This window comes from Xiphophorus hellerii, chromosome 4, assembly GCF_003331165.1.
Source record: "Xiphophorus hellerii strain 12219 chromosome 4, Xiphophorus_hellerii-4.1, whole genome shotgun sequence".
NCBI classification, from domain to species: Eukaryota; Metazoa; Chordata; class Actinopteri; order Cyprinodontiformes; family Poeciliidae; genus Xiphophorus; species Xiphophorus hellerii.
The window spans coordinates 1352580-1366945 of NC_045675.1; the positions used below are offsets into that span (position 1 = coordinate 1352580).

At 39.9% G+C, this 14366-nt stretch overlaps 1 protein-coding gene and 2 long non-coding RNA genes across 9 annotated transcripts in view; 1 reads left to right on the forward strand and 2 right to left on the reverse strand.

The window, feature by feature from the left end:
* shank2b (SH3 and multiple ankyrin repeat domains 2b) overlaps positions 1-10397 on the forward strand; it is a 166514-nt gene extending 156117 nt beyond the window's left edge. For all 7 annotated transcript variants that reach the window (XM_032561164.1, XM_032561162.1, XM_032561165.1 and 4 more), the window contains one exon: positions 8660-10397. In XM_032561164.1, coding sequence (XP_032417055.1) covers positions 8660-9185 — 526 coding nt within the window. In that variant the 3' untranslated portion in view covers positions 9186-10397. The remainder of the gene's footprint in view (positions 1-8659) is intronic.
* LOC116718896 (uncharacterized) lies at positions 2120-5165 on the reverse strand. The gene is made up of 2 exons (XR_004339016.1): positions 4221-5165; positions 2120-2880 (listed from the first exon to the last, which is right to left on the reverse strand). It is a non-coding gene; the product is annotated as an uncharacterized LOC116718896 (long non-coding RNA).
* A 54-nt stretch (positions 10398-10451) lies between the features above and the next one.
* Positions 10452-13501, reverse strand: LOC116718895 (uncharacterized). The gene is made up of 2 exons (XR_004339015.1): positions 10635-13501; positions 10452-10603 (listed from the first exon to the last, which is right to left on the reverse strand). It is a non-coding gene; the product is annotated as an uncharacterized LOC116718895 (long non-coding RNA).
* Positions 13502-14366: the final 865 nt, after the last annotated feature.

The following is a 14366-nucleotide window of genomic DNA, read 5'->3' on the forward strand; positions in this document are numbered from 1 at the left end:
TGGCTAAAATAAGTAATGAACACAAGAACTGTCTCCACGACGGATGAAAAGTTGGAACGATGCAGGGAAGAAGTATCAAACTCACTTTGTGGGAACGTCTCTGTTGGTAATGAGACGATTTCTTCTGAATAGAGAAACCAGTCAGATGTTACTCAGGTGTGATTTTGACCCAGTCTTCATATATTGAAGAGTCAGGGGTTCTTTCTGTACTCGCTTATCTTCACGTCTTCCCAGTGCTGAATGTAATGATAATTATCTGACTTGCCATAAATAATCAAAAAGTGTTGATGTCCTTCTGCTTTGAGTTCAAACTTCACTGATTCGCCTGTCCAACTACTGAGAAAAAAATTTTATTCTTTAAAAATTAACAAGGTTTTATTGAAAAACTTTGTTTCAAATAAGCAACTTTTCTATAGTTTCTTGAATTAAACAAGTTCCATCAGATTTCTTACAGGCTTAACAGCACAAACTAACTTTTATTACATTCCATGTAATTCTCCACAAAATGAGATTGTAATACATTTGTGACATATTGTGCAGACTTGGGCCTTTCCAGAGATTTTAAATTGAGCATAAGTCATTGACTCAGCCTTTTTAGCACTTTTACTTCCATTCTTGGAAACCAATTAAGCGTTTTCTTGGCTTTGTGTTTCAGACTATTGCCTTGCTTGGACATTTTCATTTCATCTTCAGATTCGTATCAAAATGTTCCAGCACATTTCTCCATTCATGCTTCCTTCCTTTCTTCCACACATCATCAAATCCCAAAGGCTCTGTGAACTCTGACCTTCAGTTCTTCCCATTGATTTTCTATAGGCTTTGGTTCAGGCGATTGGCTGCTCTAGCTGCTGTTTTTCTTTCTTTATCTTTTCTATCCTCATTTCATCTGTTAAATGGCAGCAGATTGTCTCCCATAATGTCTCAGTATTTTGGTCCATTCAGTTATAGAAGGTGTCAGTACTTAATGCACTAAGACAACCCAAACCACGATGTTCCCAGATCTGACTTTTTGCAGGATGTGTTTGGGATGACATGCAGAACCATTTTACACCATGGTGTGTTCAATGACTTCCAAAAAGGTCGTCTTTGGCACAAACCCACCAGGGGATGGCAAAGTTCGCTACGTCACAACTTACTTTGCAAACTTCCGTCTCCTCTTTAGCACAATAACTCTTTTTCGGAGCATAAGAACGTTTTTCCAAACTGAGGACTAAGTTTTGAATTTTGCTGTTTCCAAAAACTTTTTCTAGTGTGACACTTCAAAATGTAAAAACTGTTGAAGTTACACGGCTGATGCCCTCATTAAAATATTTAAATAGAGTAAAACATAAATATGTTCAGTATTTATTTACCCACTGTAACAGTTTGTCATGGTGTTGCTCATGTGTTGAGCCTAGCGGTGCTGACCTTTAAACTCTGGCATTTAAAGTTAGCATACTGATGGGGTTAGCATGATGTGAACCTCTGTTCTCTGTAGAACATCAGTCCTTACGTCTCTGTGCTTCACTTTTATTCTCCTCTCTATTCCTGAAACGATTGAGTCGTCGTCCTGCGGTAACGACTTCCACACTAAAGGTTGTTGTTGTTTTTCTGACCCGGTAACATGTAGGAATGTTGCGTTCACTGGTCGAGTAAAAGTCTGACTTCAAGCTTAATGTTTGCTCTGTTGAACAATTTTGAAATTGTTGTAAACAGAAGTTGACCTGAGCATTTTCAGCTTTGTAAAAATATTTGTGTGGATTTGCAAGAATATATAAAAAAAAGCAAAGACATAAAATTCATAGACGCTACAGAACGTTTAGTTTTCGCACCAAATTGGAATTAAATGTGTTTGATAAATATAGGGGTTCAGGATTATTTAAATATCTCAACAATGAAATCTATAGTTAAATAAATTCCGTGATAAATTCATTAATTCAAATGAATTTTTATTTTAATTCACTAAGGTTGCAGGATTTCTTCATCATTACATAACGTCCAAACCGCTCTGAGCTTCGGCCGCTGAGGAAATCCACGAGAAAATTCATAACTCACATTATTTAGACTCAAAATGTACTAAATTAATTCAGTGTTACTGAATTCGGTAGTAAAACAAATTCTATGACTTGTACGTTATCTGTGTGTTTGGTTTAAATTTTAAGTATTTATTCTCACATTAAAACATTCACAGGATTTATTTTGATAGTGTCACTTATAGAGCTCCATACAGATTAGAGGCTGTAACTGGAATTTACTGCTGATGAATCGATGAGATGAAATTTGGGTTGAATTAAAATGTCACTTTTCTTTATCAACTATTTGTTATGAATGAAGCAAATACAGCTAAAATTGACATGTTGAACTTGGTTTATTTAGAAAAGTAAACGTTTCTTCCTGTTGATCTTTTTAAATGGTTCTGATCCATAATCCTCTGGGTTTTCTGAAGATGCTTTAGAGATCTTTTGGGGGGATTCAGGCTTCCAGTCTGGAGTAAATGTGGAGACATGATGATGAATCAGCTCAGTTTGTGGTTTTAACTCCCCTCACCCCCAGCATGTGAGACAGGAATAAAAAGCTCCATCAATAATTCACGTTTCACATCCATTTTGAATGAACAATCCCATTGCTGAGAGAAAAGGGGATGCTAGCGCTCAGGTTCTCTGGGATCATGTTTGTCCTCCTTCATGTTTCCATCCTCTGATGTTCCTGTTTGTGTCTGTTGACGTTTCCTCCTTTTACTCATTTTCAGCTCCTGTCTCCTCATCTTCATTTCCCCCAGTGTCCTGTTGTCCCTTCACTTCTTCTTCTTCCTTCATGCTCTCCAGTGTGTCCCACCTCCACAGGTAGGTCCCAGCAGCTGCTCGGCGCGTTTCTTCACGTTCTTCATGTCCAGATGCTCCACTGAGTTCACAGTTTAAAGTGTAAAAACAAAAGTTCACAATGAACTTAATGCAAACACACAAAGTGAAATAAGTACTGACACCTTCACTGGTTTTCTATTTAAAAATGCTGTTGACATTAAATCTTCACCAGATTCACAATCATAGAGGGTCAGAAATGTAGGGTTTGTGTAATAGCAAGAGAAAAGTCAGTGGTGGACACTCATAGCTAAAAGGTTAGCTGTGCTAACCCTAAAGCACAAATCATAAACAGTAGTTTCACTAATGCGCTATTTAGTGCAAGCTAATTCTAAAGAGCTAAAGCTAAAGTTCAGCCATGTTGAATCCCACCGTGTGTCAGTCTCACATGTTACTATAACATTACACCTTTAACATGGTAAAGTTTGTTATTCACACCTGGCTGTTTGTTTTCCGCTTCAGGAAGTGATTCATTCTTCCACTTTTATAATTGTTGAGTTTTTCTGGCTCTGTTGTTGCTTTTGCCTCATTGATCAGATAGAGCTTTGGTCATAAAACACAAAACCATCAGTAGAGTTTATTTGAGGAAATAGAACTGCTGCGTAAACAGTCTTCACCCACTTCAAAATAAGATGCTATGTATGGCAAATTTTTTGCCCAGGTCTCTCTTGAAAATGAGATCTAGAGCTCAACGGGGTTTACCTGATTAAATAAATAAAGGAAACTAAAAGAGCATGAATATAAACGTCTAACTACTTGAAGAATTTTTCAAAGTCGAAACCAGAACTTTACTCAACTGAAAGTTTAAAACAGCCAAGTAAATTAAAGCTTAAGAATTTATTCAGAAAAATGTATTTAGTGGGAGCTAAGTGTGCTAAATGTTTTCAAAGTTAGCGAAAAGTTAAGCTAAAACGTAAAATTAGCTCTGTTATTAGCGCATTTGCAGAAGCGTGCCTACACTGGGAAAGTATTTAATGCTCTCACTGAAAAGAGTTTAATAATCGGTTTTCTTGTGTTTGTTGGTGATGGCAGCTATCAGATCCTTCCTGTGGGGAGAAACTCGCTGCATTCATTGAAAATGTTTGAATTTGGTCTAAATTTCTGTCCTCATTCCTTCTTTATTTTCCTTGGCCGTGTTTTGGGTCCCTGGATCCATCCAGTTTCATCTTCACCATCCTGGTAAATGGCAGCAGATTCTTACTATGAATGCTGCATTAGTGGGGGAAAAACTTTCATGCTTATTTTTAGCTTAAATTCAAGTTTTAGACAAAAACATAATTTTCAGTTTTTCAAATTAAGAAAACATTTGGCCCTAATTTAGCTCCGTAGAGGTTTCCCTCAGTGTAAATGCACAGGTAGAGCCCATTGGATGTGTAATAATACCTGTGCTGTAAGTTCTGTTCTCTCTGTGGTGAATCTCATTCGGACCAAACCGGTCCGTGTTTTCAGCTCATCCTCCCAGTCCGTTCCTCTGCCTGTAATCTCGTATTTTTGGATCCAGTTTGTCGTGTCATTTCGCTCTCCGGGATGCCGCGGGGGTCTCAGATTATCTGCCCCTGTGCTGTGGGGCTTCACGTTGCCGTGGCAAGGGTTGCCAGGCAGCAGGATGAGGTTGTAAGGGGGCGGGGGGAGTCATGTGCAGAGGGAGAGACGGATCCGTGAACCGTCAAACAGATGGCGACAGAGACGCACGGATCGCGGCTGCTTTCACACCGAGCCGCTCTGACATCACTGCAGGCCTCAAAGCTCTCATCAGCCCGCTCTCCTCCATCGCTCTGTCGCTCCTCCATCGCTCTGTCGCTCCCTTCCCACCATGTTTCTGCCCCGAGTCACTCCGGTAGATGAAGTTTCTGAGCCTTTTCTTCTTTTGTTTTTATCGCTCGTCTTTTTGCCTCTCAGATTAAATGTGCGTTGGTTGTGGCTGTGGATGAAAATGGTTGCCTGGCAACCGGCTGATGAGAGCAGCCTTGAGGCCTGCAGTGATGTCAGAGCGAGTCGGGGGAGGTGTGTGTGTGTGTGTGTGTAAGGATGGCATGCCGAGTTCATCTTCATCTCTTGCAGCTCACGTGCCGCGTTTCTGCTTTAGTAGGTCACCGTTATGTAACCCTAACCCTAACCCGTGCGTGTGTGAGTGTGTGTGAGTGTGTGTGCTATAAATAAGAGGTGTTCTGCTGATAGTGTGACCCCTACATGAAGGAGCCGATAAGTGAGCGCTGAAGACGAGATCTACCATCAGATATCAGCTCCACTCAGATCACCAAGAGTAAACTGTGTGTGTGTGTGTGTGTGTGCGTGTGGGTGTGTGTGTGTGTGTGTGTGTGTGTGTGGGGGTGTGTGTGTAGGTGTGTGTGTGTGTGATTCTGCTGCTTTTTTCTGAAAGATTTTATCAGCCTTAAAGACGACGGCGTCAGAAACTGATGGTTTTATTAATTATCTAACGAGTATTTTAAACTCAGCCCATAGAAACATGAACCGGGTCGTTGGGTTTTAGTCTGTTTAGAAACTGGAGCAGCAAACAGTTTTTATTTGCTTTTAAAATTCAGTTGTTTTCATTCTCTCACCATTTGGATGATTTTAGAAACATTTTGTTCTAATGGATTAATTTCACAACGTTTATTGATTTTATTTTATTGTTTAAATGTTTCATGTTTTTCTGCTTTTATTTATTTTTGTTATAACATCAAAGTGGATCTGAGTTAAAATAACAGTAAATAATGAAATAGTAGAGTAGTAGGAGAAGAAAGTGAGGTAAAAGTTCAGTTTGTCCTCCTGCAGTCGTCAGGGGAACGATCCCAAACTGCTCCAGGAAAATATGAAACTTCTGGAATGTTTTTCCTGAAAACATGAAAATATTTTGACTGTTTAAAATCTGGAGAAGAAAATCCAGAATGAATCAAACCCAGAGGAACCTGAACGCTCTGATGTTTTTTAAATGATTTTCACACTTAATGGTTTTTCTTTCCAACACCAGAGAAACAATCAGTTCAATAAATCAATAAAAAACTGAGATTAATATCATTAATGCTGGTGATGATCGATTCATTTCATTTATTCTGTTTAGCTTCATGTCCTAAAATATGCTCAATTTAAAGAAAGAGAAACATTTCTGACTTTTGCTCTAGTAAATATTGTTAAACTCTAAAATATTTAAAATGTAAATTTCTGCATAAAACAATTCCATTTGTGTTTAGTTAGTTTATATTTTTATGCATACAGAAGGAAGTGAGTTTTCTTGTTCAGTGTTTTATTTTTTTATCTGTTCAGATCTTTAAACTGACTGTTTTATCTGTGAAGATAAAAGCCGTGTGCAGAAATGTTTTATCTGATTTGGTGATGCAGGTAAATGCCCCTCTGTGTTCATAGCAGCCTCGTCTTCTTCTTCCTCTTCTTCCTCTTCAGCTGCAGAAATCTGTAATAAGGTCAGAGAAGCTAAACGAGGCGCTGGACTAATTAGTCCTAACAGGCAATTAAATCCTTTTCACGTTGATTTAACTGCTGCCACCAAAGCTGTGCAGCAGAAACACGTTCAGATTTGGTTGATGGTCATCAGACTGAGTTAAAGTCGCCGTCCACCGACAGGACGTTGTTGTCCTCTGTCTCTGTCTCCGTCCGTTCATCACGCTGTGGAAAAACTCCTGCTGAGCTGTTAGTTTTCCACCAATCAGGGCGGCTCCTCTCTCCCACTGTGGCCCACTTCCTGTTTCTGGCACAAGGGCCCACTCGGCCCCTCCGTGTCCCCTCCTCGTCCCTCAGGCGCCTCCATATGTCCCTCGCAGGACGCCGGAGCCAGAAGCCATTCTGGGAGTTTCATTTGACCCGATTCAGGTTCAGTTTTAAGCCCAACTGAACGTTTTGTCCGGTTCTGAACAGATCCGGACCCTGGGGGGAAAGTCTGGGTCAGGGGTAAGATTTAGGTCTCAGGTGTGAATTGAGTTTTGTTTAGGGTTAGGATAAGGCTGTAGAAATGAATGGAAGTCAATGGAGAGCCCCCACAAAGACAGCCACGCAAACGTGTGTGTGTGTGTGTGTGTGCGTGTGTGTGTAGGTGTGTGTGTGTGTTTTTACGTTCTGTGAGATTTGACGTGACATTTGTCAGCACTCTGCTCCTTATTGCTTTCTTCAGAGTAAATATGAAAATAAACCTTAGAATAAAAATATTTGTATTGCAGCAGGACAATGTGACTCTTCTAATTTATAAAAGTTTGAGTTTGAGTTTGAAAAGGCCCGCAGCATCACAGATCCTCCACCGTACGTAGCAGGAACAGACTTCAGGATGTTGGTTCGATGTTTGTGGTTTGTTCAAACTCCTCTCTATTAATGCTGCAAATATTTAAATGCCTTTAAAAGTAGAAAAATAAGTTTTCATAAATAACTTCTCTCCATTTTCAAATATTTTCTGATATGAATGAATCCATAATAGAATGAAAACGGATCAGAATCCAGATTGGATCCCGTTAATCTGCACACGCTGCATCTTTCATAAACTAAACCGTTTATTTATTTTACGTCTCAGCTGAAAACTGAAAGGTTATTTCAGAGAGATATTAGGAAAAAATGTGCATTTGTTGGACCGGTCCAATCTCACAGAAAATAATAGGAAAAAATAGATGAATGCATGAAGGTTAAAGGTCAAACGTCAGGACAGGAACTTGAGAAAAAGAAAGAGATGAAGAAGAAATCCTCTTCTCTCTAAAACCTGGCAAAGAAAATAAATTTATTTTAAGTGTCTCATCTTTAATAATTTCTGTAAAAAAAAATAAAAATAAAAAGGATAAAGAAGCAGGTGAACAACTGATAAGATCAAACTTCAAAGTCAAGACACAAGTTGAGTTTTTATTGTTAGTTTTAAATATTGTTTTAATCTGAGGAGGTCATAATTTCTGCATGAAATTGTTGATGAAGAGGAGATGAATCATAACTTCTGCTGTAAGCCGAGCCACACAAGCAGCAAATAGGCATGAAAACTATTAAAAAGCATGAAAATATGACGGAGACGGAATAAAAACATCTCCAGCTCCATCCTGAAGGTTTGCACGCAGCGCCCCCTGGTGGTCATATGGAGTGTTAAACAGTTCAAAACATTTCTGGGTTCATTTCCTCCCGCCGAACCTCCACTTCCTGCAACAGAGGATTTTATCATTAAGAGAATAGAGTCACAGTTTTAATAAAGATGCAGTTTTACCAGAAAAATTAATAAAATTGTTAGATAAATGTGATTTTAATGAGAGTAAAGCTACGATAGTTATCAAGATGTGACATGATCTGATTCTTTCTTCCAAACAGTCGTTTAAAGTTCTGCTGCTGATAATAATTTGATGCTGACGTATTAAAAAATAAATTATTTCCAATTTGTAAAAATGATACCAAAGTATAACTTGCTCAACATTTCTTATTTTAATTTTTTTAATATTTTAAAAATTATTTTTACTTTGGCAATATTACAACTTTTTAACGTTTCAACATTTATTGTATTAGTACAACCTTTTCTTGTTTTATTAAGATTTTATTCTCTATTATTATGACTTCATTTTAGTAATATGACTTTCTTGAATGTTTTTCTCACATTAATATGGTTTTATTGTTATTTTATTAGACTTAATGCTCATTTTATTGCACATTTTGCTTAAATTATTACGACTTTATTTCCGTATTTTTCCAACTTTATTATTGTATAAATACAAATGTATTATCCTTTTAATATATTTGTTTTCTGGTATTTTTCTGGGGATGAAATGTTTTCTTGTCAGATGTTTTTTATTGGTTTGTTTGATCTGCAGCTCAATGACCTTTACTGACCTCTGCTCTCCTCTCCGCCCCCCCAGGCCCCCCCCAGACGACTCAGGAATGCGTAACAGCGGCGCGGCGGCGGCGCTCAGCTCCACGCCTCCCAGCAGCCTCCCGTCGCAGGCGAACCCCTGCAGCCCGCCGGACTCCACCTCCTCGCTCACGCCCTGCTCCTCGCTGCCTCCCTCCGTGTCGCCCACGCTCACCGACGTCTTCGGCCTGCCCACGCCCCCTATGGGCAGCGGCGGCGGCTACAGCCTGAGCTCGTCGTGCGGCGGCAGCGGCAGCTCGCGCTCGCCGTCGCCGCTCACGCTGATGCAGGCGGTGGCGGCGTCCGGGAAGCCGTTCGCCTCCAAACCCGTGGAGCTGTGGAGCAAACACGACGTGGCCGACTGGCTGGACAGCCTGAACCTCGGCGAGCACAAAGACGCCTTCCTGGACAACGAGATCGAGGGCGCGCACCTGCCGTCGCTGCAGAAGGAGGACCTGATAGACCTGGGCGTGACCAGAGTGGGCCACCGTATGAACATCGAGCGCGCCCTGAAGCTGCTGCAGGACAGATAGACCTCCCAGCAGGCAGGGGGCGACGTGCTCACAGCTCCCCTTCACGCTAGCTGCAGCTGCCTCTTGCTGTTGTTGTCCTCTCATCCTGCGTCGCCTCCCTCATCTCAGAGCTTCGGTTTGTCTGCCCCCTCCTCCCTGCCGCCCTGGGCGGCCGCAGGGAGAGCGAAGGGGACCGGCGGTCCGTCTGCCGGTTTCTGGAATATTTTGAACTCTGGAAATATAAAATCTGATTGGTGTGGAGGTTCCTTTGGCAGACCTGTGCTCTCCCCGCCTCGCTCTGGAATACGGAGACGTTTTCCGTTCTCTTGGAGTCGGTGCGAGAAGAACCAGCTGAGCTGGTCCATGCTCCTTTTCTATCTTTGCTAGTATTTCTTCAGAGAATATTTCTTCACTAGAGTCCTAACGGAGTTATATTTCTGGGTGCGGCTGTAGGAGAACTTCTGGAGACAGACTCCGTCTTCTGTTGCTTTTCACCTGTTTGTGTCAAAACTAGAGCATCAGCTGAGACATTAAGCCAACATGTCACCGTCCACAGAGTTCCTGCACCGTGGAGATTCACACTTAGCTTTCACTCACAGCATGCTCACACACACACCCCCACAAACACACACACACACACACACACATATATGGATGGCGTTTTAGCTCCTGAATAGTGTGGAGCCCCACAGCGTCCACATCAGGATGTAGGGAAACCTGAGGTGAGGACATGAGGAGGACTGGACCCCCAACACGTCCTTGTTCTTACTTCACTTTTCCTTCCTGTGCTGTGTGTGTGTGTGTGTGTGTGTGTGTGTGTGTATGCATGTTTGCGTGGGTGTGGGTCTGTGTGTGTGCGTGCGCCTGTGTGTGTTACTTTTCGACCCAGAAATCCCTGCGACCCGTTTAGCTATTTTCATAAATCTGCTATGTAGGCCACAGTTTAGCAGAAGTAGAACTTTTTGTGCCTCACTCGGTCGGATCTGTTCCACCTCACCAGTAACGGGTCAGGACTGGGAGCACTGGGAGCCCACCGCCATGCTGCCGTGTCACACACCTGTGCACAGGTTGTACGAGTCCAGGTCTGATTAAAATGGTACAGGAAACATTTTGGGAAATAGACAGGTTTGTTTCTGGATTTAAGATCCCTCTCAACTGATTCATTTAAAAATATCGATATTTATCTTGTACACAAGTATCTTATAAAAACAAACCTCTCCACCACATCATTTTTAAAAAACAAAACACAGGATTGTATTTCATCCACAAATTCCCCCCGAGTGTTTGAAACATGCCAGACCCATAGGGGGCGGTGTAGCACAAAGCTGAAACCAATGTCAGCCAATCAGAAGCTTCACAACAGCCACAACTTCCTGTTAGGAATTAAACATGGCGCCAGCAGGTTCATTTTATGAGGACCGATAAATGGAGTAAACGATCTTTAAATAGCGTGTTAGAGTTTATAAAAACGTTTATAAAATACAAGACAATTTATTTTGGGAATTGTATAAAAGCAAGAACGTTAATATATCGACACATTATTGATCACAATCTGTAATCCACAGGAGTTTTCATCATAGAGTTTGTTTTTGTGTGGATGCAAGGTTAAAACATATAAAAATGAACTTGTTTCCTATATATTTGGCTACGTGTTCACTAAGTATAAAACACAACAATACATGTTGCTGAATAATAATCACCAGGTTCTTGTCTGCTGATGAGATAAAGAGAAACAAACTGGACTCACAGCTGCCGAAGCTAATTTAGCTGCCGAAGCTAATTTAGCTGCCGAAGCTAATTTAACATCTTATCTGTCTAGTTAGAAATGTTTTTTTTATAAAATATGGCAGTGGTTGAATTCATTTGATGAAGTAACTTTTTGTTGTTTTTGGTGATTTTGCCAACTAAAACATTTCATCAGTATTAATCTTCTGTATGTAAAGGGACATTTTGTTTAGGCTAAAATAAGCTAAGCTATTCAATGTGTTTTTCAACTACAAAACATGCTGAGGTTAAAACTGAATTTCAACAGACAAAAAGTTACTTTTCCGACACAAAATAAATAACTGCCATATACCTTAATGAAATGAAAGGATTAAAAAATGACAGGTTTTTTATTCATGTTCCACCGCAGTTTTGTTCCTGATCGCTGCGCTACATTAACATGTCAACATAATCAGTTTGGTTTGGTCTTATATGACCGACTCTATCAATGTTAATTACACATAATCAATGATTATAATTATTACTGTTTATGATTAAACATTTTACACACTTTATAGGGGGAAAATATTTAACATTTAAACAACAGTTAACAGTTAAACAACTGTGATTTAAGAAAATCTCAGTTGTTTAACTGATCCTGAAAATTGTTCTATTAAGTAAAAATATAAGAATTAAAAGAGAAAAAGGGTTATAATGCACAAAGTGTTAACTATTAACATTCTACAGTAAGTCAAAGTAAAAATGACAAAAATCATGAGTTTATTGTTCTTGTGTAAAACAAACATAAAAATATGTCTAAATTCAAAAGCTAACTCAGACATTTTTCAGGTTTAACATCAAGTCATTTCACTAAAGAAACCAGTTTGTCTACAAAGATCCAATCAGACCAAAGTGTGTATTTCCCAAAATGTTGCATTTGGATCCAGTTCTGTTGGACACAATATCAGCTTGTGACAGATTTAAATAATAAAACTTAATATAAAAAATATTTTAAGCACATACAAAAACATTTTAGAAGAGAAAAATAATATTTTTATTTCACAAAATGACTGAAACGTTTGTGCACTGCTGTCAGATTAGAGATTAATAACTGACTACCTGGACCTGAAGGTTTATTAAAAGTGACATTAAAAATAAGAAGACAAGCAGGACGTCTTTAAAATGTCCTGCCAGTTGTTTTCAGTTGGATTCAAATTGAGCCTTGAGTCTGGATTCCTGATCCGCCTGACGTTTCCTCTCCCTGTGAGGTCAGAAATGATTCTCTGAAACTCGGCTGGAGTTTGGAGTTTAATCATATTTATGAAGCTGAAGGTTGTTGTGTTTGTATATAAGAGTGTTTAACGGGATAAAAATGTCTATTTGAGTCTGTGTATAAACGGTGAAGAAGGAAGTCTATGAGGGTAGATCTATAGCTGCAGGGCCGACCCGATGACCAAAGCCCCAGCCGCCCCCGGCCCGCGCCCCGCCCTGTGCGTCATCCGGCAGAGGATGCCTTAAAAAGCTTGCTGCTCCCTTCCTCCACCCAGCTCCTCCATCCGAGCACGCCCCGCTCTGACCCGTCTTCGTCGGCTCCATCTCGCAGCTTTTCTTCAGGAGACAGACATCCACAACCCGTGTGTTCTGTGAACATCAGCCGTACGGTGGCTGGCGAGGGACAATGCTGCTATAATCCTGTTTTCAAACTCACAGCGGCGTGCTGGAGGGGGTAGAAAAGCACAGTATTTTTAAAGATTTGTATAGAGTTCTATGAAATTTTATAGAGGTATTATGAACAAATACTGTTCAACACTGATGCTTGGATTGCCAAAAACAGAAATAATATATACGTAGATTAAAATGTGGATTATTATTATTATGATTATTATTATTAGATTTATGGGTTATGTAAGAAGCAATATTTATTCTGAATGAATCTCCTTGGTTGTGTTTTATTTTTTCCATCTTCTCACCCATCAGTGTTTTAATGACGTGTTGCCTAAAGTAGAAAACACTCTGCTGCAGTAGATTTAAGATATTTCTGGCCAATCAAGTGTTTTCTGACGAACACCATCTGCCTGAGTAGAGCGCCCCCCTCAGCGCAGAGCGTGTAGAAACTGAGGGAAGCGTGTACATTTTGACCCCTGACCCTGCAGGCCGCGCCCGTAGAAACCTGTATGAAAACCTTTGTGTGTCAAAATAAATCCACCTTAAACGATAAGCGGTGGCTGCAGTTTTCTCTGTGGAAACGTAGAGCAGAGTAGATTTAGTAGGAATCTTCATCACCCCCACCCCCCCCACTTCTCCCACCTTCATCATCGTCAAGCATTCAGGTAACTTTTAGTTTCTCTTCCTTTAATTTCCCATGAATAGATTTTATTCTTTAAGTCTTCATAGAGACTAAGATGTTTTTGGTAATTTGTGCAGAAGACTTGTGTTCATGTTTTCTATGTTGCTGTAATTTTGTGCTACTGAATCATCATAGAGTCTAATTACTGAAACGAAAAGAGAGAAATTTCCTGTAAAAGCACTCTACTTCCCCCCCCTTCAATTCCTCAAGGTTTCTTGTATGGCAACCAAAAGTCACTGTAAGAAATAAATATAATATTGCACTAGAGCCATGTTCTTCCGGTGTTTTATTGCAGCAGCAGGTGAACACCGCCACCTTCTGGAGAACGTCGGTAAGACTTCAGTTCATTGAGTGACGATTTGCTGGAAGTGAAAATGATTTACATCAAACTGCAGACCGTAGAAACTGATTCAGGAGCATTTCTGGGTTTCATTTAGACATTTCAGCTCAAAAATAATTGATTCAAAAATCAGATGAAAATCTGTAAGGAGAAGTTTAATATCATCACCTTCCTAAAATAATTGCTTTAGTCTTTTTTTTTGCAAAGTTGTTTTCTTCCCCTAAATATTTTGGCCAAAAAAGTGATTTTTTTTTTGTTGCAAAAACACTTTTAGCACAAAATAACGAGTTATTTTGGCAAGGTGACGTTCTTCGTCACTCATTTCAGAAAGCAAGTAAAGATTAATTCTTTATTCCTTGTAGTTTTGTGAAGCTCCGCCAAATTCTTGAACGGATTTTACTCGATAATCCTCCCGTCTGCAGTTCTCCCGGGTTCTGGTTCCTCACCACTTTTTCCTTCCACTCAACTTTCTGTGAAAATGCTTCAGTGTGACACCAGTTTCCTGTATTTGATTCTTTTTTTCACAATATTAACATTTTCTGAGACACTGAATTTTGCATTAATATCTGTGAGCCACAGTCATAATATTTCCCTCAATGTGTGATAGTTATGAAAGTTTTATTTCTGAAATGAGTGGCCAATATTTAATATATTCACAATTTTCCGATATTTTAAAAGGTACCTGCTCTTTGCCTCAGAGTAAAAGACTGACTTCCAACCCGGAGGATCCACAACGCCTCTGTAATTTATCAGACATTTTCACTCTGACTTCAGAAAGCTGCATTTTCAGGTAATATCTAAACACAAAATG